This window comes from Eriocheir sinensis, chromosome 8, assembly GCF_024679095.1.
Source record: "Eriocheir sinensis breed Jianghai 21 chromosome 8, ASM2467909v1, whole genome shotgun sequence".
NCBI classification, from domain to species: domain Eukaryota; kingdom Metazoa; phylum Arthropoda; class Malacostraca; order Decapoda; family Varunidae; genus Eriocheir; species Eriocheir sinensis.
This window is the reverse complement of record NC_066516.1, coordinates 3501874-3526407: the sequence shown is the minus strand read 5'-3', so window position 1 is coordinate 3526407 and position 24534 is coordinate 3501874. Positions and strand designations below refer to the sequence as shown.

At 45.2% G+C, this 24534-nt stretch overlaps 1 protein-coding gene and 2 long non-coding RNA genes across 62 annotated transcripts; 1 reads left to right on the top strand and 2 right to left on the bottom strand.

The window, feature by feature from the left end:
• Nucleotides 1–232: 232 nt before the first annotated feature.
• On the bottom strand, nt 233–18804 carry LOC126995332 (protocadherin-15-like). Its single transcript, XM_050854811.1, has 5 exons — nt 18777–18804; nt 16937–17365; nt 16335–16420; nt 2958–3120; nt 233–1763 (listed from the first exon to the last, which is right to left on the bottom strand). Exons 1-5 carry the CDS (start codon nt 18802–18804, stop codon nt 1624–1626), a joined length of 846 nt encoding a protein of 281 aa, XP_050710768.1. The 3' UTR covers nt 233–1623.
• Nucleotides 18805–19236: 432 nt separating this feature from the next.
• LOC126995385 (uncharacterized) lies at nt 19237–21897 on the bottom strand. 50 transcript variants are annotated; one of them, XR_007750241.1, is made up of 8 exons: nt 21723–21853; nt 21383–21586; nt 21179–21314; nt 21043–21110; nt 20902–20975; nt 20636–20697; nt 20500–20567; nt 19237–20431 (listed from the first exon to the last, which is right to left on the bottom strand). It is a non-coding gene; the product is annotated as an uncharacterized LOC126995385 (long non-coding RNA). The 50 variants fall into 50 exon arrangements; XR_007750243.1 differs by lacking the exons at nt 20636–20697; nt 20902–20975 and adding an exon at nt 20772–20833 and having other exon boundaries at nt 21037–21110; XR_007750228.1 differs by lacking the exon at nt 20636–20697 and having other exon boundaries at nt 20500–20635; nt 20908–20975.
• On the top strand, nt 20347–21905 carry LOC126995386 (uncharacterized). Of its 11 annotated transcripts, none has more exons than XR_007750281.1 (6): nt 20347–20467; nt 20536–20603; nt 21147–21282; nt 21419–21486; nt 21623–21690; nt 21759–21881. It is a non-coding gene; the product is annotated as an uncharacterized LOC126995386 (long non-coding RNA). The 11 variants fall into 11 exon arrangements; XR_007750276.1 differs by having other exon boundaries at nt 21555–21690; XR_007750284.1 differs by having other exon boundaries at nt 21351–21486.
• Nucleotides 21906–24534: the final 2629 nt, after the last annotated feature.

The following is a 24534-nucleotide window of genomic DNA, read 5'->3' as shown; positions in this document are numbered from 1 at the left end:
TATATATATATATATATATATATATATATATATATATATATATATATATATATATAAATCGTGTTCTCTCCAATACTTTTCTTCACAGTGATAAAATGAAAACAAACTTACTACTTTCCTATATCCTTTTCTTTCTTATTGCAAAAAACTGATATTATGCAACGTAATACAATGGAAGCTTTTTATAAAAGCTCTAATGTTTGATCACATCTTATTGTCCTATATTTTTTTTTCTATTTATTGTTTCTAAATCACTTATTAGACTATGAGGCACAATGTAAGGCTTGTAAGCTTATAATAAAATATCTAATGCCTGGCTAAGTATCATTGTCTAATATTTTATCCATTTTTTTTTTCTATCTTCTGCCAAAGCATCGTAAACTGCTTCATTCGTGTCCTACATATTATCTTGCTTGCTCTATTGCAAAAACTTATTAGGCACAACATAAACTTATGACTAAATATCTAATGCTTGCCTATGTCTCCTTCTGTCCTATCTTTTACCTTTTCTCTCTGTTTTATTATTTTAAAACTATAATCAGGTTACTCAGCACAATAAAGGCTGATAATAAAGTATCTAATACATGACAACATCTCATTTCGTCCCATAGTTCTTTTTTTTTTAAGTTCATCCAAGAAGGTTACTTAAGCTACGAGATACAACAACATTTTGCTAACCCATTAACTAGGGGTTGTCTATCACGCTAAATTCTGGCCTAAATGACCTAAAACAACACCTCATAGAAATGTATACACTGGTTTCTGCACAATAAGGCACTGTGGAGTGTGGACATCCCTCAACACATAAAATAAACATATTACTTTCTTCTTTATACTGCCCCCTTCCCATCCTAAATTAAATACCTCCCGGCAGGATCTATCGACCTGCTCATGCCACGAACTCTGTGGGCGTACCCTTGGCCTCTTCCACAGCCCGAAAAGAAGGGTCGGCTTCTGGGCAGCGTGCCACATCCCCGTATAGCCGGAGTTGGTATTCACAGACTATGCGGGTAATAAGCCTCGAATCAGATTCATGGAGTAGTCGCAGGTTTGACACAAAGTCGCTCCAGCGATATCCCATGATTCTGCGAAGGCACTTATTACAAAAGGCATCCGTCCACCTCTTCAAGTCGCAATTCAGTGTCCATGTCTCAGCCATAGGGCAAGACAGGGGGCAAAAGCGATTTAAAATTTTAGATCTTCTTTCTTCACAGGCATCGACAACGCCATATACTCGTGCTGAGCGAGTCCATAACACCGCGGGCCAATCCGCTTTGAGACATCTAATGAAAACAAATAAATATTGCACTTTTTCCAGAACACACTAACAATTACAATTATTGCATATTTTCCTCCCTTCTATTCCATAGGCGTAGTAATAGTAGTAGTAGTAGTAGTAGTAGTAGTAACACTTTTACAATATAATAACCATCAACACCACTATCATCACCACCACTATCACCATCATCAGAACACTACATTTAATTAAACATATTATTAATTAAACATTAATAAACTCTCCCATTAAATATGCCTTTCCTCATTATCTTTTCATCATCTCATCTTTCTCTCTCCTCTATCCTTCTACATCGACCTTCTTCATCCTCCTCCTCATTCCTCCGCCTAGTACTTCATGAAGACGGCGGGGTACATGGGGTGCGAGGGGTGAACCAGCGGCTGTACCATGGTGGTCCTGCCGCCGTCCTCCTCGCCCAGGGCCTGGTACAGCGCCACGGGACACAGCCACCAGTACACGTGGAACACTGCAACCAGAGAAGGGCTCGGTATTATAAGACACTTTCGCTTCTCACATCAGTATTTCTAAAGGTCAAAGAGGGGATCGATTGGGTTCTAATGAGTGTTTCTTTATGTTCACGGTACAGAGAAGAGCCAAACTACCACCAGGGTCATAAAACTACTCCTGGAAATGCCCACAACTCCTACGAAAGCCTTGTCAAATATGTGTACTAGAGCGAAGAAGTGTTTAGTAATACGGCCCACGGCGTGACGGAGTGACGGAGTCAGCGGCGAGCAAGGACGGAGCAACCTCACTACACCTTCTAACAGATTCGAACACCCTGCCGCACTGCATTCCTTTAGGTTATGCTACGTGTCACAAAATTAACTAATATATCAATGAATGGCTTGAAAACCAATGCTCCTCTCGGCCCCTATTAACATGCCCTCCAACACCTTGTACGCTAACACTATCAGTAAATTAATAACTTGGACCTGAAGACCACTCTTGAGGGCCTCTAATGCTTCTCTCTCCACCATCCTTCCCATCCAACACCCTCCCACACTGCAAACCCCGAGATCATGTAAATTATCACATAATTAATTAAAACTAACTACAACTATCAATAAATTAACAATCAGGGCTTCAATGCTCCTCTCTACACCACGATGATCACCTCTGCCGCGCGTACAAGAAGGGCGACACAAATACCTATATAAGAACAATGGGAACTATAGGAATATCGACTTTGGGCGACGCCAGCCGACACTCCCCGCCTGGCAGTTGACCAATAGGCGAAGACCTCCAACAGTGGATTTGAGGTTCGTCCATGTATGTTTACAAAGCAGGCGTTGATGTAAATAACCTACTTTCGATGGACCACCGGTTATTCTTTATCGTGCATTGAAAAGAGGAATTATGGATTATTGATATTGAAGGGATTGACGAAAGTGTGCGCATTAGGCGAGAGAAGGCAAGAAGATACGAAAGAAACTTGTACTGTAAATAAAATTATACCACAAAAAGACAAGGGGGGTCATACCTGAAGATAATTAAAAGGTGGGGTCGTACCAAAACAGAGATACGGTATCATACCTAAAGAGATACCGTACCATACCTAAAGAGACACCACACATGAGATACCATACCTAAATAAAACTATAGGAGGAGGGTCATACCAATACAAAAGCGGGTCGTATCAAGGTGGTCGTCAACTCACCAAAGGCCACGATGTTAATGAGCCCCGCCACGATGTAGACACCGCCCCTGGACAGCGTGGGGTCGTCCCTGCCGTACACGAAGAGGACGACGACCGCCCCCACCTGCACGCCAAAGGGGACGACCTCCACGGCCAACCACGGCAGCAACAACGACCGGATGTTCTGTGGGAGGGCGTGGTGGTAGTAGTGGTGGTGGTGAAGGAGAAGGTTAGGTTTGGAGGTGAAGGGAAGTAGTTGTAGAGGTAGTAATAGTAGTAGTTGTAGTAGTAGTAGTAGCAGCAACAGCAGTAGTAACAGTAGCAGTAATAGTAGTAGTAGTAGTAGTAGTAGTAGTAGTAGTAGTAGTAATATGAATAAGTAAAATGAAAGGGGAGAAGACAACCCTCAAGATATTAGGTCACTAAGGAATGAAATCTCCATAAACAGAGAAGGAAAACAGAGAGACACTCTGAGTGACCTAATGAGAGAACTCCCAGAAGACACAAGGAGGAGGACAGATATTGCACAGGAAGTGGGCGCTTCAAACTGGCTAACCACACTACCTATCAGGGTAAAAGGCTTCAACTTAAACAAAAAAGAATTCACTGATGCCCTTGCCCTCAGGTATGGCTGGCCAGTGGATGGGCTCCCAAACATGTGTAACTGTGGCTCACTCTTCAACCAAAATCATGCCATGACATGCAAGAGAGGAGGTTTCGTCTGCATGAGACATGATGAAGTAAGAGACGTAACAGCTCAGATGCTGAAAGAAGTCTGCCACGACGTGACTGTAGAACCCATGTTGCTCCATCTGCAAGGCGAACACCTCGCCAGACGAACCGCTAATGTTTCGAACGAAGCACGAGTGGATGTTAGCGTCAGAGGATTTTGGACTCGTGGACAAGGGCATATTTTGACATAAGGATCTTTGATCCCATGGCCCATTGCCACAGAGACCTGACCCTTGATGCAGCCCACAGAAGAAACGAACAAGAGAAGAACAGAGCATATGAAGAAAGAATACAGAATGTGGACCAGGGCTCCTTCACCCCGGTAGTATTCACGACGGCAGGAGGGATGGGACCAAGGGCGCAGAGCTTCTACGCAAGACTCGCCGAAACACTGGCGGATAAGAAACAACAGCCAAGAAGCAGTGTGGTCGCCTGGATGAGATGCAGGCTGTCCTTCTCCCTCCTGAGGTCAGCCTTGGTCTGCCTGAGAGGAACCAGGTCACCTGCACCCAAAACCACCCGCATTGCTGACCTGGACTTTGAGGCGACGGTGGTTGATAGTCGTATCAACCACAAGCTCTGTTAGCTTAAAAATAAAATGTTTAGTAAAGTTTGTAATATTAAATAAAGATGGTTGTCGGCCACAGTCATTGGCGGGGTGGGGCCAATGAATTGCTTTGTGAAAGGATATGAGAGAATATACCGCTCACAACGCAACTCTAATAGATGGAGGCTCGTAGTAGTAATAGTAGTAGTAGTAGTAGTAGTAGTAGTAGTAGTAGTAGTAGTAGTGGTGGTAGTAGTAGTAGCAGCAGCAACAGCAGCAGTAACAGTAGTAGTAGTAGTAGTAGTAGTAGCAGCACCAGCAGCAGCAGCAGTAACAGTAGAAGTAGTAGTAGTAGTAGTAGTAGTAGTTCGTACGCGTGAACGTGCAGTGAACGTAACGAAATATAGTGCAATCTGGTGCCATTGACGATGCAGGTGTTAATTATGAATTACTGCTTTTGAGAGAGGCCGTGTGCTGGCCGGCAGTGTGAGAAACATCGGTGTAACGATAAATATTGGGTCAAGTGGCCCACGTCCCCTCGGTGCTTGTGAGCGACGCTCGACTCTGTGGCGGACGGCCGGAAGGTGGAAAATTGGAAGGCAGAGCTGAGGGAAAGAGGGAGGGAAAGAGGGAGAGAGGGAAAGGAGGGAAAGAGAGTGGAGAAGAGGGGAGAGAGGTAGAGGAGGAGGGGAGGGGAGTGAGAGTAGAGAGGGAGAGAGAGAGGAGAGAGAAGAGAGCAAGTTATAGTTTTTCCATGTACATCATCCAATATATTTTCTCAGTATGTCAAATAGATTAAATGTCAGTGATTTATAGGGGAGTGGTGAGTTCTGGCAGGCGTGTCGGGATGGGCGGAGGTGGGTCAGTTTTCAAGACCGAGGGCAAACAGTAACAGCCCCCACCCCCACCCCTAACGCTACCCACGCACATCCCCTCACTTCCCGGGTCCCTGCTAACCCCGCCCCGCTGCCCAGTAACTTCCCACCCCCGCCTGAGGTCCATAAGGCTGCGTTTACACCAAGCACGTCGCGTCCCGTCACGTCACGTCACGTCACGTCAAGTCATGAATCGCCACCCCAGTTTAACACTGATTTGTATGGATATTTGAAAAATGCGTTTACACCGGTTCCGTCCAGTCACGTCACGTCACGCCGCGTCGCGTCGCGTCAAGTCATATATAGAGCTGGTTCTATTTTTCACCTGACGTGACGTGACGTGACGTGACGGGACGCGACGTGCTTGGTGTAAACGCAGCCTAAAACACAGAGTATCTGACTCGGCGAACTGCTGGTAATGATATCACTACTACTACTACTACTCAACTTTAATGTGTAGGGTCAGGTGCATTAGTAAAATTGTAAAGTGTTGGCGAGGAGCAATGGTAGTGGAAAAATAAACAATCATTCTAATATTATCGTAAAGGTAGAGTAAGCATATGTAAGTGTATGTCTGTGTGTAGGTATATGGGGGGAGACAAGAGTAAAAGTGGGGTCTACTACTATTGCTCTATTCATCACCACAAATAGCAACTAAGATACACTAGCATGCATAATGGCACCGAAATGGAGCCCCCTCAATGTTGCATTTGTTCGTCTCGAAATCAAAACTGTGTTCAATGCTCGTGCGTAAGACGAGGCCAGCCCTGTGTGAACTGTAAGAGAGGTGGAGATTGTCGAAACCCAAACAATCAACGGCAGGATGTGGGAAATGGGGAGCAACCACAAGTGGTGCTGGGTGGACAGGCCAATGAAGGCGCTGGAGATATCAGGTGGAGCGGGTGCAGGTGGCGAGAGACAAGGGCAAGGTGACCAGGGTGAGGATGCCTCGCGCGAGCTCCGCTTCTGGCAGAGGTGGACACTCGAGGAGACAGAGGGGTGGGAGCGAGACGCTTACAATCATGTGGTAACGTTTTCTCCCAATAACGTATTTGAGGCCCCGAGATGTAACGCCACCAAAACCTTGATAGAGGAGAAAACCTACCTCATTAGAGCGTACAACAACTCCACGCAAATCGCCCCCTACGCTTTAAAGATTCTGGCCATACTACCGCACCTCATATGCCAACGGACTCACAAAAAGTCGAAACAATCTGAGGACGTGAAGGCGGTACAAAGAAGAATGGAGCTGTGGAGGAAAGGGGACGTCCGGAAGCTACTTGACGAGGCTAAAACACTGCAGGAGAGACTAGGCAGACGTAACAGTCGCAAGAAGGACAGTAACGACAGGGCTAGAAACTTTGCTGACAAGATGAGACAAGGCAAAGTGGCCATGGCAACTAGATCACTGTCAATAGAAGATGAGGCAGCGGGAGTCCTTCCCATGACGGAAGAGACACGCCAGATCCTCAAGGACAAGCATCCAGATGCTAGACCTGCACACCCAGAAATGAAGTTCCTTGGAGACTACACCCCACCGCATCGAGTTGTCTTCGACCATATTAGCGGTGACGTGATCTGAAGCACGCCCTTCACACGCAGGGAGCGGCTGGACCATCAGGCTTGGATGCCCAAGGGTGGAAACACCTCCTCAGTAAGAACATCTTTGGTAATCCAGCTGTGGATCTTCGCGACGCAATAGCCGCCCTAGCAAGAAAATTGGCGTCAGAGAATTGCCAACACCTCGAGCCTTTGATGGCCTGCCGGCTCATCCCGCTGGATAAAAAACAGGCTGTCGCCCCATCGGGATAGGGGAGGTGCTCAGGTGGATCAGAGGCTAGGCTGTCATGGAGTTGGTGACTGACGAAGTGAGTAAGGCTGTGTGAAACCTCCAAGTGTGTGCGGGTCAGCAGGCTGGGTGTGAAGCGGCCATTCACGCTGTCAGGAGAATGTTCGAAGACCCAGAATGCGAGGCGGTGCTGATGGTGGACGCTGCAAATGCGTTCAACAACATCAATAGGGAAACAGCACTGCACAACATCAAAATCAAGTGCCCTATATTCGCCCAATATATTGAAAATACATACAAGGAACCTGCCAGACTGTTCATCAGCAGTCATAATGACCAACGACTTGGAGACCCGGTGGCCATACAATCCTCAGAGGGCACCACCCGGGGCAATGTTTGCCCTGGGAATGATGAAGCTGCAGGACATCATCCGCCATGAAAACACCAACGTCAAACAGGTGGCGTATGCGGATTACCTCACCGGTGTAGGTAATTCTGCAGACCTCAGGAAATTGTGGGACCTAGTCATTGAACATGGCCCTAATTTAGGGTACCTTACCAACGCCACGAAGTCTGTGGTGATTGTAAAACCAGAGGCATACGATCGGGCCAAACAGCATTCCAGGGCAGTAACGTGAAACTGTCAGTGACTGGAGAAAGACACCTGGGGCAGCCATTGGAACAGCTGAAAACAGAACCGAATATGTGAAAACGGCTGTAAAGCGCTGGGAGTCCGAACTGCAGAGACTGAGCGAGATCGCCAAACAGAACTGCAGGCAGCCTACGCAGCATTTACGTACGGTGTCAATAAAAGGAACTACCTCATGAGGACAGTTCCTGAAGTATCTCCGTTAATAAAACATATTTAAGATCCTATCAGAAACACCTTCATACCCGCTATAGCAAATTGGAGATGTCCCAGTTACCAGGAGAGAAGATTGCTGAGTTGCCGCCAAGAATGGGTGGGCTCGGCATCACCAACCGCAAATCTGGCTGAGTCTGAATTCGGGAACTCAATCCGAATCACAGCCTCCTTGACCGGATATATTACCAATCAAAATGAAAGGGGTGAAGACAACCCTCAAGATATTAGGTCACTAAGGAATGAAATCTCCATAAACAGAGAAGGAAAACAGAGAGACACTCTGAGTGACCTAATGAGAGAACTCCCAGAAGACACAAGGAGGAGGACAGATATTGCACAGGAAGTGGGCGCTTCAAACTGGCTAACCACACTACCTATCAGGGCAAAAGGCTTCAACTTAAACAGAAAAGAATTCACTGATGCCCTTGCCCTCAGGTATGGCTGGCCAGTGGATGGGCTCCCAAACATGTGTAACTGTGGCTCACCCTTCAACCAAAATCATGCCATGACATGCAAGAGAGGAGGTTTCGTCTGCATGATACATGATGAAGTAAGAGACGTAACAGCTCAGATGCTGAAAGAAGTCTGCCACGACGTGACTGTGGAACCCATGCTGCTCCCTCTGCAAGGCGAACACCTCGCCAGACGCACCGCTAATGTTTCGAACGAAGCACGAGTGGATGTTAGCGCCAGAGGGTTTTGGACTCGTGGACAAAGGGCATACTTTGATATAAGGATCTTTGATCCCATGGCCCATTGCCACAGAGACCTGACCCTTGATGCAGCCCACAGAAGAAACGAACAAGAGAAGAACAGAGCATATGAAGAAAGAATACAGAATGTGGACCAGGGCTCCTTCACCCCGGTAGTATTCACGACGGCAGGAGGGATGGGACCAAGGGCGCAGAGCTTTACGCAAGACTCGCCGAAACACTGGCGGATAAGAAATAACAGCCAAGAAGCAGTGTGGTCGCCTGGATGAGATGCAGGCTGTCCTTCTCCCTCCTGAGGTCAGCCTTGGTCTGCCTGAGAGGAACCAGGTCACCTGCACCCAAAACCACCCGCATTGCTGACCTGGACTTTGAGGCGACGGTGGTTGATAGTCGTATCAACCACAAGCTCTGTTAGCTTAAAAATAAAATGTTTAGTAAAGTTTGTAATATTAAATAAAGATGGTTGTCGGCCACAGTCATTGGCGGGTAATAATGAATTGCTTTGTGAAAGGAGATGATAAAATATACCGCTCACATAGCAAATCTTATAGTTGGTGGCCCGTAGTAGGTTTTTTAAAAAAAAGTAGTAGTAGTAGTAGCAGTAACAGAAGTAGTAATAGTAGTAGTAGCAGTAGCAGAAAAGTAGTAGTTAAATAGTGGAACCAGTAACACACTATTTATTCATTCACACTCATATTTATGTCCTGCCTTTCATTTGCCTTCTACCTCTCAAGCCCAAACAGACGGCCACGCCAAGACGTAATTACCATAACTAATGTACTTGTACCCAACACCTTTGTTCCCCTTCAAACATTACTAAGAACACTTAAATTATGTAGAGGCAACTTTAAAGGGAGAAAGAAAAGGAGAAAAAAGAGGCTAAGAAAGAGAATATTGGAGGAGAACTGGGAGGAGGAAGAGTACAAAGGAAAAGCAAACAGCAACAAACCTATTGGTCCTAACTGGGTTGTTTGTTGTTGCTACCATCTACTCTAATCTACGAGTCAGAGACACAGGACAGCAAAGGCGAAGGCTCCTCCCCTCCCTCAAGTCCCTCCAGCCGAAGCTGGCAAAAAAAGGAAGAATACCATGTAGTATAGAAAAACTACAATGGAATTTTACATGGACAGAAGGAAGATCATACACGACAACTAAGCTAACACTGCTTTCTGTTAGACCGGAGCAAAATAACGGATGTTCGGGTTAGCTTCTAAATATTTGTCTAGTCGGTTTTTGAACGTGCAAATAGTTTCGCTTTCGACGACGTTTTGAGGCAGACCATTCCATACATTGATGACACGGTTGAAGAAGAAGTGCTTTGATTCATTTGAGTTGAAACGCCTCCTCGTTATTTTGTATCCATTGTTTCTTGTTACACTTGAGAGACTAAAATAATCATAAACAGTAACGTTGTCGAATCCCTTGCACATTTTGAACACTTCTATAAGGTCACCTCTTAGCCTGCGCTTTGATAAGCTGAATAAGTTCAGTTCTTTAACTAGGCTTTCTTTAGTTGTGAAAACAAGATCGAGGATGTTATTTTCGCGAGTTGGTTTATGTTCATGCTGATAAAGCGCACTTTCTAATAAGTTACTGTACCCTATAGATCGTGACCTGAGTATATAGCTAACGTGTCTCCCCAACTCTTTACTGGTAAGTTAAAGTCTTCCATAATTACAGCTGCAAATTGATTTCATATAATAAGTCAGAAATTTGTTCGAACAGTTTTCTGTCTATTTCAGTTGCTTGGTTTGGAGGTCTATAAACAATGCCAATAATTAATTTACTTGAACGTTTTTTTTTTTTTCTACGAAAACGGTGTCTATATTATTTATTCTTTCTACATTGATAACACGTGCATTTAAACCAGCACGAATATATAAGATGACACCACCACCAACTTTGTTTTCTCTGTCGCAAAGAAAAATTGAATTGCCGGGTAAGTTAAATTCCCCCCAAAAAATCTCTGTTATTTGTATTCAACCATGACTCCGCGACGGCGATAATGTGGAAGTTTTCCGTTGCAGGAAGTTCTTCCAGATCTATGAAATTATTTCGAATGCTGCGGGCGTTTGCGTAACACGCTTTCATATGGTCATGGTGGGATTGGTTGATGGTCCTTTGATTGTTTACGTGGCGTTCTCTATCGGGGTTCGCTGGTTTTTTTCTTTTTGCTCTGAAAAGTGACACCTGCTCACTAAGAAGTCTTCCAAGTCTAACCGCCCCGACGGGATTTAGGTGCACACCATCGCGTTCGTACAAGTCATTTGCAGTATAAAAGTTATTCCAAAAGTTCACAAACTCGACATTTTCTTGAGCACATAATGACTTTAGTCGGTTGTTTGTCCTGAAGGCTTTACTGTAAAAAGCGTTACTTTCTCTCATCCGCGGGAGGATACCAGATATCATTATGTTGTTGTTGTTGTTTTCCTTGAATTGTCGGATCAGTCTACGATATTTTTCCATTAATTCTTCTGAACGATTTAGTCCGAGAGCTAGCTACGGGTGATTTTACCCCAACGAGCCCAGAAGATATAATGCTCTAACTTGGTTAAGTTTATCACCGACAATTGAAAAAGGTTTGTCAGCTGCTTCAACTGGGTGGGTGTTGCCCCAGGTGCCAAAATACCTTTTGAGGTTGATTTTACTTTTCAAACTATACACTTCAAACTTTGTATATAAAACTATGTATTTATTCTTAATAATATGATATAACTCACAGAATATTTAAGGGGATGAAGGGTCAGCTGCCCTAAAAGACCCTAAAAGTGTTGGATTTTACCCCAAAAGCTACATGAATCATATTCACTCAGTATAATGATAAATGCAGTAGATATGAATCTACTAATAACTGACACTATTTCTCGGTGGTAAAGGGGTCAGCTGCCTCCAAATTAGGTCTGATTTTGGCCCTTGGGTAAAAATGTCTTACCCCAAGAGCTACACGTACCAAAATGCAGTAGCACAGAGTTAATCTGTCCAAATTGATAATGAGACTAAAACTGACAACATTATCAGGTGGTAAGATGTGGTCAGGTGACCTCCAAGGGCAAAATTTGGAGGTCAGCTGACCCCCTTTTACCACTGAGAAATAGTGTCAGTTATTAGTAGATTCATATCTACTGCATTTTATCATTATACTGAGTGAATATGATTCGTGTAGCTTTTGGGGTAAAATCCAACACTTTTAGGGTCTTTTTAAGGGCAGCTGACCCCTTCATCCCCCTTAAATATTCTGTGAGTTATATCGCCATATTATTAAGAATAAATACATAGTTTTATATACAAAGTTTGAAGTGTATAGTTTGAAAAGTAAAATCAACCTCAAAAAGGGGTATTTTGGCACCCCCTGGGGGCAACACCCACCCGAGTTGAAGCAGCTGACAAACCTTTTTCAATTGTCGGTGATAAACTTAACCAAGTTAGAGCATTATATCTTCTGGGCTCGTTGGGGTAAAATCACCCGTAGCTAGCTCTCGGACTAATTGGCCTTTACGTCATTCGTTCCGACATGGATGATGAACAGTGAGTTTTGGTCTGAGCCGGTCATAACATCGTCGCGCGCCGCAGTGATGCCATCTACATCTATAGCGGGGAAACACATGCGCTTACGTTTCTCATATGAAGCACGACCGCAAAATTCTGTTAACTGACCTCTGATCATTGAATCGCCAATTAACCGGGTTTCGTGTTCTTCATCAACTTTCTCCTGTAAAATATCAAATCGATTGAAGGTCGTAAGTTGCAACATTTTTCTTGGCGTATAAGGCCTGGCTCCATTCCTTTCAGGAATGAAACCGTCATCAGGTGCTTCGGTACTCGGATTTCTCGTGACTTGGGCATAGGTCGGTACGGTCGGGTTGGGCAAAGCAGGGCCAGTGTCGCTAGCCTGCGGCACAACTATGATAGCCGCAACAAACTCCTTCAGGTATTCGTGTTGTTTTTCTAGAATGTCATATTTCATTTTCAAATCGTCGTACTTACGGTCGCTAACACAAAGGCGACAAGCAGAGGAGTTTCTAAAATACTGAGGAGCGAACCTCCAGCAACATACTTCGCAATCTCTCAGGTTGGACGGCATTTTGAATTAGCAATTTCTTGACTGACAATAAAAGCAAATATAGCACAGTTACTGTAAAACTTAAGGGTGTCACCATAATACAATTTAAAAAGTTAAATGCATAGAAAAGAGATACTGCGGTTTCCCAGTCCCCCAGGAAAATAAAGGTATGGAGACCTCCGCAGGGCCAGAAAAAAACAGAAATTGGCCATTATGAGTGATGAGCCTTCGGATTTGAAGCTACAACCTTGTCAACCCGGTCGAATTTGTCCTTGAGCTTTGTCCCAAAAAGACTGGGGCCGGCGTGGTTACCCATCACCCACACTGGGTAGAGAGAAAGGAGTCAGCCACCCAAGAGCATCACAACATGTGTCCCCCTTCAAGCACAAGCCTTGCGGGCCCTGGCCCAAGGCACCTGTCACCAGGTGTGCTCCGAGGACTTCCGCAGAAAAAAAGAACACCGCCGCGAAGACTCCGAAGTGACGAGAACCTCCCGGGATAGTGAGAGAAACATCGGAGGAAGACTGAGACTAGAGGCTGGGTAGAATACCTGTAGAATGGAGAGAAAGGAAAGGATGTGTCCTCAAAAGTGTAAGGGAGGGTGGCAACCCTTGGATACACTACCCATAGGAAGGAAAAACAAAAAAGGTAATAGTTCAGAGAGAAAGAAAGAAGTCCCTTTTAGTCGCCTTTTACGACACGCAGGGAACACGGTGGTGGAATTCTTATACCCCCAAACACAGGGAGGAGGAGGAGGAGGAGGACGCCGAGAAGAACGAGGAGAAAGATTATATAGAAAGAAATGGAAAAAGACAAAAAAGAAAAGGAGGAGGGAGGAGGAAGAGGAAGAAGAGGACGAGGAGAAAGAAGACTATATAGAAAGAATGGAGAAAGAGAAAAAGAAAAGGAAGAAGGAGAAGAAGGAGGGGGAGGAGGAGAAAGAGGACGAAGAGAAAGGGAGGCGGTGGCTGAACAGATAGCGAGACGGCCCCGCGTTCAGGAGGACGCGAGTTCAATCCCCGACCGGTGCCACCAAGCTGGGATTTTTCAGCCGCCGCCGAGTGGCTTAAAACTACCCACATGCTGTCTAGAAGACCACCTATCAACCCGGACTCTAGATCTTAGGATTAAAGATGAGCTCCGGGAGGGCAGCATGAGCCAGTGCAAGATGGCGCCACTATAAACACTCGCCTGCGCCAGAACGGGCTGGGCCGACCATCAGGCCCCACCGGGAAGAAGCCTTGGACCGACCATCAGGATCCACCGGGAAGAAACCTACCGGCGCAATAGGCCAAGACATTAAAAAAAAAAAAAAAATAGAAGGAATTGGAGGTAGAGTAAAAAAGAAGAGGAGGAAAGAGAAACATGGAAACATGGAAATGCAAGCAACAGAAAGCCTATTGGCTCATTACGTGGTTGCCCGCTTTGGTGATTTAATCTGCTCGACAGCCACTTGGGGCCTGGGGAGCAGATGAAAGCACCTCGACATTGAGGAGCAGATGAAAAGCACCTCGATATTGAGGAACAGATACAAGACATAGAAATACACGAAGACTGGGAGAGGACGAGTGGCCTACATAGGGCAGCCCCAGAATCCCCCCCAATACACACGGTGGGTGAGGTGTAGGTTCAGGGGCACAGGTAGAGGCTTGATCCTCGTTTTACCGGCGGTACTAGGCACGGCACCAGTAACCTGTCACCTTACTGCACCCACACCTCACTCCACCTGTCATGCGGACATTAACTGTTGCTGTACTCTATTGTTGACTTACGCTACTTGCAATCTAGGTTGTGGGGGAGAATTATATGAATATAGGTTGAGGTCTTGCTGCAATCTGTCTGAAAATATGTACCTCAATATTCAGTTCACTCCTGACGCAGCGAGGTGACGGTCGATTCTATATTTGAAGGAGTTGATGGTATTCGCATTTACTACTTCTGAAGGAAGATTATTCCAGTGACGAATGACTCGGTTTGAAAAGAAACTCCTTCCGATGTCTGTGTTACATCGACTCGACTGAATGGGTAAGCCGTTATTTCTAGTTCTTAGGTAGGTTTGCAGTTCAAAGAATTTGGGGTAATCGACGTTATTGAAGTTTTTCAGATACTTGAAGACTTGAAGCATATACCCTCGCAGGCGCCTTTTCTCCAATGTAAAGAGATTGAGTCGCTTGAGTCGTTCCTCGTACGGTTGAGCCCTTAAGGTTGGAATCATCTTTGTGGCGCGTCGTTGAATCCTTTCCAGTAAAGCAATGTCCTTTCTGTAATTAGGAGACCAGAACTGTACTGCATTCTCGAGGTGCGGTCTTACCATGGAATTATTCAATGATAGCATCACGTCTGGCGTTTTACACTCGAAGTTCCTCGCTATGAACCCGAGCATAGTGTTGGCTTTGTTGTAGGCTTTTTTACAGTGATTCGCGTTTTCAGGTCACTGCTGATAGTGACCCCAAGAGGTTTCCCATTCATGATGTATGTGTGGTTAATATTTCTGGACCCAATGTGCATGACTTTGCATTTGTCAACATTAAGGGACATTTGCCATTTTTCCGACCATTCGATAATGTGATTGAGGTCTTTCTGAATGATTTCGCAGTCGGTCTTTGTGAGGGCCTTTCCACCCACCTTGGTGTCATCAGCAAATTTCGATATTGTCGATTTCAATCCTGATTCGAGGTCGTTGATATATATGATGAAGGGAATGGGTCCCAGCACTGACCCTTGAGGCACTCCACTAGTGAATGGGAGCCACTCGGAAGGCTGTCCGTTAAGTAGCACTCGTTGTTTTCTGCTGGTGAGCCAATCTCTTATCCACGCGATCAGATTGGCTCCAATGCCCGCCGAGTGCAGTTTCTTAAGGAGTCGCTCGTGCGGTACCTTGTCGAAGGCTTTCTGAAAGTCCAGGTATATAACATCACTGGGGATGTGGGCATCCCAGTTATTATATATACCTTGGAAGAAGTCTAATAAATTTGTTAGGCAGGAGCGCTTGTTTCTGAAGCCATGCTGGGTGTCGGAGATTACACTATTGTCTTCTAGAAACTTGGCAAGTTTGTCTCTAATAATCTTTTCGAGTATTTTTCCTGCCACTGATGTCAAACTTATGGGCCTGTAGTTTAATGCAACGCTTTTGTCTCCTTTTTTGAAAATCGGTGTTACGTTCGCCATCTTCCAGTCTTCCGGGACCTTGTTCAATTTAACAGACTGGTTGAATATGCTAGTGAGTGGCTGAAGTATTTGTTGTTTAAGCTCTTTTAATAACCGTGGTGACAAACCGTCAGGTCCTGTTGACTTGTTCGTGTCGAGTTTGTCCAAATACTTTTTAACTTCTTGGTCGCATATTGTGTCAGTTTCCAGGGGCGTGATCTCACTCGACGGGTCAGGGCTCTCGGGAATGGTTTCGATGTCCTCGACTGTGAATACGGATGCGAAGTTACTGTTGAGGATTCTGACCATCCGTTTACTGTCCTGAGTTACAGATCCAGTCTCATCTGTCAGGGGACCAATATTGGATTTTACTTTCTTTTTCGATCTGATGTATGTGAAGAATATTTTTGAGTTTGTTTTGATGTCACACGCTATTTGCTTTTCGTAGAAAACGAGGAGAAAGAAGACTATATAGAAAGAATTGGAGGTAGAGAAAAAAGAAGAGGAGGAAGGAGAAGGAGGAGGAAAAGGAAAACGAGGAGAAAGAAGACTGTATAGAAAGAATTGGAGAAAGAGAAAAAAGAAGAGGAAGGAAAAGGCAGAGGAAGACACTGATGAGAAAAAGAGAAAGACGAGGAGGAAGATGACAAAGAGGGGTCTCTCGTCTTACCGTGCAGGCTCCGTAGGTGAGGAACAAGGCGGCGAAGGAGTATACGATGTAGAAGACGAGGCACACGATCAGGATGGTGTTCATATCTGCAATAGTAGTAGTAGGTAGTAGCAGTAGTAGTGGTAGTTGTGATGGTGATAATGACTGCCCTTACCAACTATAACATACACACTCTCCTTTTTATTACACATCTTTATTTCCTCTCTCTCTCTCTCTCTCTCTCTCTCTCTCTCTCTCTCTCTCTCTCTCTCTCTCTCTCTCTCTCTCTCTCTCTCTCTCTCTCTCTCTCTCTCTCTCTCTCTCTCTCTCTCTCTCTCTCTCTCTCTCTCTCTCTCTCTCTCTCTCTCTCTCTCTCTCTCTCTCTCTCTCTCTCTCTCTCTCTCTCTCTCTCTCTCTCTCTCTCTCTCTCTCTCTCTCTCTCTCTCTCTCTCTCTCTCTCTCTCTCTCCCAATAAATCTCCCTATCCCTATATATGGCTTTAAAATCTCTGTAAACCTATATAAATCTCTCAACTTACTCCCAATGACTCCCTCTATCCATCCCTATGTCTGCTCTGAATGGTCTGAATATCTATGTAAATCTATGCAAATCTCTGTACTCACTGCCTATGAATCCCTCTATGCTGATGACACTCTCCACCATCTTCAGCCGCTCCTCAGTCATGTTGAGGCTGACCGCGTTGCAGTAGTTCACGTAGGAGCCGGCCAGCGCCTCCTTCACCGTGTCCACGTTGATGAGAGCGAAGCAGAGGCCCACCGCCGCGCAGAAACCGACAGTCTGGGGGCGTGGATGACGAGGAGGGGGGAGGTGAGGGGGGCTAGAAGTGGAAGGGATAAGAGAGGGTGGGGGTGGTATGTTATGTGGTGATAGCGGTAATAGTGGTGGTGATGGTGATGAGGAGGTGAAGGTGGGAGGATGAAGACGGTGATGATGATGAGGGAGTAAGAATGGTGGTGGTGGTGGTATGGTATGGTATGGTGTTAGTGGTGATAGTGGTGATGGTGATGAGAAGGTGAAGGTGGAAAAGGTTGCTATAGGAGGTCGAAGAAGGTGATGATGATTAGGGAGAATGAGAATGCTGGTGGTGTTGCTCGTGGTAGTGGCGGTGATGGTTGTGGTGGAACTGAGAAGATAGAGGTGGAAATCGGCAGGCCCGTAATTTTGGCAGCTTTTGAGGGGGCTAGAGCTAGGGCATCATTGTTGGTATTATAAGACACTCGCTCCTCACATCAGTCATTTCTAAAGGTCAAAGCGGGGGTCAGTCAGGTTCCAATGGGTGTTTTTTTCAGGTTCATGGTACAGAAGAGGACTCACACTACCACCAGGGTCATAAAACTACCCCTGGAAATGCCCACAACTCCCACGAAAGCCTTGTCAAATAGGTGTTTCTTTAGGTTCACGGTACAGAAGAAGACTCACACTACCACCAGGGTCATAAAACTACCCCTGGAAATGCCCACAACTCCCACGAAAGCCTTGTCAAATAGGTGTTTCTTTAGGTTCACGGTACAGAAGAAGACTCACACTACCACCAGGGTCATAAAACTACCCCTGGAAATGCCCACCACTCTTACGAAAGCCTTGTTAAATATGTGTTCTTGGACGGCGAAATGTCTTGTAATACGACCCCATATGTCCATGAGGTGGGGGGAAGGGGGGCACTTTTAGGGGCGTTATGATGTCGATATAGGAAATATTTGGGGGTAGCTATAAAACCCCTAGCCCCAAGAAATTATTACGACCCTGCGTTTGACAAGGCTTTCGTAAGAGTTTGAGGCATTTTCAGGGGTAGTTTTATGACCCTGATGATAGTTTGACCCTTCTTCTGTACCATGAACCCCAAAACACACCTATTTAAACTCAGTTGATCTCCTTTTCGGCCTTAGGAAAGAAATATCACACCCATAGAAATATTATGCGAAGGGGCAAAGGAGGGAAAGGACAGATGAACGACTACTTCAAAACGCGACACTCAAATGAGGTTTCGGAGCCTATATCATTCCTTTCCGCCCGTATAACCTATATTAATAGTTAAATTTATCATACATTGTTTGATTGGAAACCGTTATTGGTGTGAGTGGGACAATGTTTAGCCAGAAACCCAAGAATACAACGTGCCGAATAGAGCAGACTGGTAACTCCCAAGCAGGACAGGATGTGGGGAGATACGTGGAAGAAGCGACTTAGCAGAGAGATGAGGCGGGACGCGTCTATTTATTTCTTTAAGAGCGGTTCTGTGGTTATGGGAAGACCACTACTTACTGCTCTATCAGCCTCTATGCCTAAAGTTTCCTCACGTTTAAGGAAAGCCCTGTATCACGCTCCTAACATGTAGAAAGGCCAGGGCCCGAATTTACAATTAATCACAATCTTTAACTTAAAAGCTCCACTGAATCTCAAGTTTAACTTATAGCTGAGCTTAAAAGAAAAAATAAGTTCAACTTCGCTGGGGAGGCGGTGGGCGGGGCATCTCGGAGCCTCGGAGGCTGTCTACACGTCTATTTATTTCTTAAAGGGCTGTCCTGGGGCTGTGGGAAGACATCTACCAACTCTTCTATGTCTACTGCTTCCTCACGTCTAAGAAAACTATTGAATCACGTCCCTAACATGCAAATAAGTCCAGTAGCGGATCCAGAGGAGGGCACCTGGTCACGTGCTCCCCCAAAAAGAAATATTATAATTTTTAATAACGGAATTAATGATAATAATAATAATAATAATAATAATAATAATAATAATAATAATAATAATAATAATATTAATAATAATAATAATAATAATAATAATAATAATAATAATAATAATAACAGAATCAAGTGGTGATTTTTATTTAGAGTGGGAAATATGGCTGCTCCCCTTACTTTAAATTTATTTGGAGAAATTAATTTGATTATTAGATTAATAAGTTGAAGAATATTTACAATTATAGGTCTTTCTTTTTCTTTCTTTTTCTTTTTCGGTATTTTTTTCTGTTTTTTTTCTCTTTTTCTTTCTTTCTTGATGTTCTTTTCTCTATCATCCTTTTGTTGATGTTCTTCGATGGTCTGGGTGCGCCGCTTTCCTCCCAGAAGAGACCCACCCATAATTTTGGTGATGTTACTGAGGGCCAAAAGGTGGATGATGTTCCTTGTATTTTTCTTGTTTTTTTTTTTTCTTGATATTTTTCTTTTTCTATATTTTTTCTGTTCTTTTTCTCTTTTTCTTTCTTTCTTGATGTTCTTTTCAATGTCATCCTTTTGTTGATGTTCTTTGATGGTCTGAATGAGCCTCTTTCCTCCCAGAAGAGACCCACCCATAATTTTGGTGATGTTAGTCAGGGCCGAAAGGCGGATGATGTTTCTTTGTATTTTTCTTTTCGTGGTGTTGTTCTTTTATTGCTGTTACTTTTCTTTTTCGAGGTTTTTTCTGTTCTTTTTCTTTTCTATATTTTTCGGTGTTCTTTTCTATACCATCCCTTTTGATGTTCTTTGGTCTGGATGAGCCTTTTTCTCCCCAGAAAAGACCCACCCATAATTTTGGTGATGTTAGTCAGGGCCGAAAGGTGGATGATGTTTCTTTGTAGTTTTCTTTTATTGATGTTTTTTCAATTATTGCTGTTACTTTTCTTTTTCGATGTTTTGTTCTGATCTTTTTTTTCTTTTCTATATTTTTCGGTGTTCTTTTCTATATCATCCCTTTTTGATGTTCTTTGGTGTGGATAAGCCTCTTTCTCCCCAGAAAAGACCCACCCATAATTTTGATGATGTTAGTTAGGGCCTAATGGTGGATGATGTGTGTGTTTTTTTCTCGATGTTTCGTTTCTATATTTTCCTCTTTTCTGTTGTTCTTTTTCATTTTCATTTTCTTTGTTGTTCCCAAAACGTGGATTGTCTACGACACTTAACGGGCACCACAAGCCCGGGTTTGTTTTTCGGAGTTTGCTCTCCTAGGCGAACTGCCTACCATGGCTAACGACCTCCACCTGGCCGGGTTTGTTGTTCGGAGTTTACTCTCCTAGGCGAACTGCCTACCACGGCTAACGACCTCCACCTGGCCGGGTTTGTTGTTTGGAGTTTGCTCTCCTAGGTGAACTGCCTACCACGGCTAACGACCTCCACCTGGCCGGGTTTGTTGTTTGGAGTTTGCTCTCCTAGGTGAACTGCCTACCACGGCTGACGACCTCCACCTGGCCGGGTTTGTTGTTCGGAGTTTGCTCTCCTAGGTGAACTGCCTACCACGGCTAACGACCTCCACCTGGCCGGGTTTGTTGTTCGGAGTTTGCTCTCCTAGGTGAACTGCCTACCACGGCTGACGACCTCCACCTGGCCGGGTTTGTTGTTTGGAGTTTGCTCTCCTAGGTGAACTGCCTACCACGGCTAACGACCTCCACTTGGCCGGGTTTGTTGTTTGGAGTTTGCTCTCCTAGGTGAATTGCCTACCATGGCTAACGACCTCCACCTGGCCGGGTTTGTTGTTTGGAGTTTGCTCTCCTAGGTGAACTGCCTACCATGGCTAACGACCTCCACTTGGCCGGGTTTGTTGTTTGGAGTTTGCTCTCCTAGGTGAATTGCCTACCATGGCTAACGACCTCCACCTGGCCGGGTTTGTTGTTCGGAGTTTACTCTCCTAGGCGAACTGCCTACCACGGCTAACGACCTCCACCTGGCCGGGTTTGTTGTTTGGAGTTTGCTCTCCAGGTGAACTGCCTACCACGGCTAACGACCTCCACCTGGCCGGGTTTGTTGTTTGGAGTTTGCTCTCCTAGGTGAACTGCCTACCATGGCTAACGACCTCCACCTGGCCGGGTTTGTTGTTTGGAGTTTGCTCTCCTAGGCGAACTGCCTACCATGGCTAACGACCTCCACCTGGCCGGGTTTGTTGTTTGGAGTTTGCTCTCCTAGGTGAACTGCCTACCACGGCTAACGACCTCCACCTGGCCGGGTTTGTTGTTTGGAGTTTGCTCTCCTAGGTGAACTGCCTACCATGGCTAACGACCTCCACCTGGCCGGGTTTGTTGTTTGGAGTTTGCTCTCCTAGGCGAACTGCCTACCACGGCTGACGACCTCCACCTGGCCGGGTTTGTTGTTTGGAGTTTGCTCTCCTAGGTGAACTGCCTACCACGGCTAACGACCTCCACCTGGCCGGGTTTGTTGTTTGGAGTTTGCTCTCCTAGGTGAACTGCCTACCATGGCTAACGACCTCCACCTGGCCGGGTTTGTTGTTCGGAGTTTACTCTCCTAGGCGAACTGCCTACCACGGCTAACGACCTCCACCTGGCCGGGTTTGTTGTTCGGAGTTTTCTCTCCTAGGCGAACTGCCTACCACGGCTAACGACCTCCACCTGGCCGGGTTTGTTGTTTGGAGTTTGCTCTCCTAGGTGAACTGCCTACCACGGCTGACGACCTCCACCTGGCCGGGTTTGTTGTTCGGAGTTTGCTCTCCTAGGTGAACTGCCTACCACGGCTAACGACCTCCACCTGGCCGGGTTTGTTGTTCGGAGTTTGCTCTCCTAGGTGAACTGCCTACCACGGCTAACGACCTCCACCTGGCCGGGTTTGTTGTTCGGAGTTTGCTCTCCTAGGTGAATTGCCTACCATAGCTAACGAGTCCCACCTGCCCGGGTTTGTTTAGAGTTTGCTCTCCTAGGTGAAATGCCTACCACGGCTAACGACCTCCACCTGCCCGGGTTTGTTGTTCGGAGTTTGCTCTCTTAGGCATATCGCCTACCACGGCTATGGAACCCCACTGCTCGGCTTTGTAGCCGGAAGATCTCGGGCACCTCCTTCGGGGCCCCGGGGGACGCATTGGTGCCCTGCCGGGAACCCTCCACTCCTGCCACGCTCGCCAGGGAGACCTTGGGCTCGCTGGCGCTGCCCCGCCCCGCCGAGGCGAGGAGGGCGAATGCAAGAACTCGCTTCTTAAAACTACCAGACTAGATTATGAAATCAATCATAAGTACCGAAAAGTCGCTGATCACCGCGTATATCGGTTCTGGGATGGAAGGCCGACGGGCCTCAGGGACGCACACAAGCATTCAAGGGAATCCTCGCGACGGCTCGCGGCGCAGCGTCCGTTTCCCTCTCATCTTACTTTCGATATTTCCTTTTTATTATATTTTCCTTTTCTGATTGATTGACTGTTTGCTTTTATTTAATAAGAATTAGTTCACCAATTAATACCTTTCAGGTTCATTACATTCATATGACGGCGGCGGCCCACTAAAGTTTCCTAACATTTCCATTGGCGTCCCACTTATGAAGGGTCGTCTGTTTATTTATTTTTCTCTTCTATATTTCATTCTATTTCTCACTTTCTTTTCATTCTTCTCTCTCTCTCTCTCTCTCTCTCTCTCTCTCTCTCTCTCTCTCTCTCTCTCTCTCTCTCTCTCTCTCTCTCTCTCTCTCTCTCTCTCTCTCTCTCTCTCTCTCTCTCTCTCTCTCTCTCACACACACACACACAGACACCTCGAACATTTTCTTTTACATATATATACTTTCGTCTCTCTTCGCGAAAATTATGAATATATATTGATTTCAGAGTGCGGGAGAGAGGGAGGAAATTAGACAGCAAGTTCCATAGCTAGACAGTTCTTAAATTAGGTAGCTTAATAGTTAGTTTAGTGGACAGTCAAGCAGTTAGTTAGCTAGATAGATAGTTAGATGGTTGATTAGTTAGTTAGATACGAACCCCTTATCAAATGTGGGTGAATATGGGCCGAAGAGAAGGATCTGGAGAGGAGGAGGAGGAGGAAGAGGAAGTGGATGAGTAAGGAGAGAAGGAGGAATATGCAAACGATAATAATAATAATGAGAGAAAGGGAAACATGGAAACAGGAGGAGGAGGAGGAGGAGGAGAAGTCGAAGAATAAGAGGAAAGAAAGAAGATGAAGAAGAGAAGAAGGGGTGGATGCTGATGTGGAGTTGGAGATAAGAGTGAGGAGGTGTTAGTCCACCCTATAAAATGTGGAATATTCATGACGATAAGTATTAAGGAAAGATGTAATATTTTAGCTGAAGGGAAGAGCCAATTAATGTGAAGAGTGGAGGAGGAGGAGGAGGAGGCGGAGGAGGAGGAGGAGGAAGAGGAAGAGAAGGAGGAGGAGAGAAGTAGAAGACGAAAAAAATTAAAATATTGGAAAAGAAAGAGATAAAGAGGATATGCAGAGGAAAAAGAAGAGTGAAAATGGAAAAAAATAAAGAGGAGGAGGAGGAGAAAGAGAGGAAAGCATAAGGGGATGAACATAAGGACGAAGAAAGATGTAAAGTAAGTTAAGAAGAAGTAAAGGAAAAAGAGACAGCAAGAAGGCGAAGAGGAGGAGAAAAAGTAAAACATAAGTTGAAGTGAATGAAAACAAGGAAGAAAAGAAGAAACACTAAACATCCTCGGTCTATCCTTATCTCAAAATCTCAACTGGAAACTTCACATCTCCTCTTTCACTAAATCAGCTTCCTCGAAGTTGGGCGTTATGTATCGTTTTATGGAGTATGCATCCCACGTATGGGGGGGCTCCACTCACACAGCTCTCTTGGACAGAGTGGAGTCTAAGGCTCTTCGTCTCATCAGCTCTCCTCCTCTTACTGATAGTCTTCTACCTTTTAAATTCCGCCGCCATGTTGCCTCTCTTTCTATCTTCTATCGATATTTTCACGTTGACTGCTCTTCTGAACTTGCTAACTGCATGCCTCCCCCACCTCCCGTGGCCTCGCCACACGCGACTTTCTACTCAAGCTCATCCCTTTACTGTCCAAATCCCTTACGCACGAGTTAACCAGCATCTTCACTCTTTTATCCCTCACGCTGGTAAAATCTGGAACAATCTTCCTTCATCTGTATTTCCTCCTGCCTACGACTTGAACTCTTTCAAGAGGAGGGTATCAGGACACCTCTCCTCCCGAAATTGACCTATCTTTCGGCCACTCCTCTAACTCTTTAGGAGCAGTGAGTAGCGGGCTTTTTTTTTTTTTTTCATTATTGTTTCCTTTTTTTATGCTCTTGAACTGACTCCTTTCTGTAAAAAAAAAAAGTAAGGGATGCCGATTATTCTTAAAAAACTTTAAATAAAATGCTAAGGGCACCAACTTGACGCCGATGATCAAGATCAAGAATTATTAAGTGCCAGAGAAACAAATTTAATTGAATTGATAGTTCTGTCAAGTAACTTTAAATTGCAATTGGCAACAGACATCCAAACAGGAGCACAATACTCAAAGTGGGGGAAAAT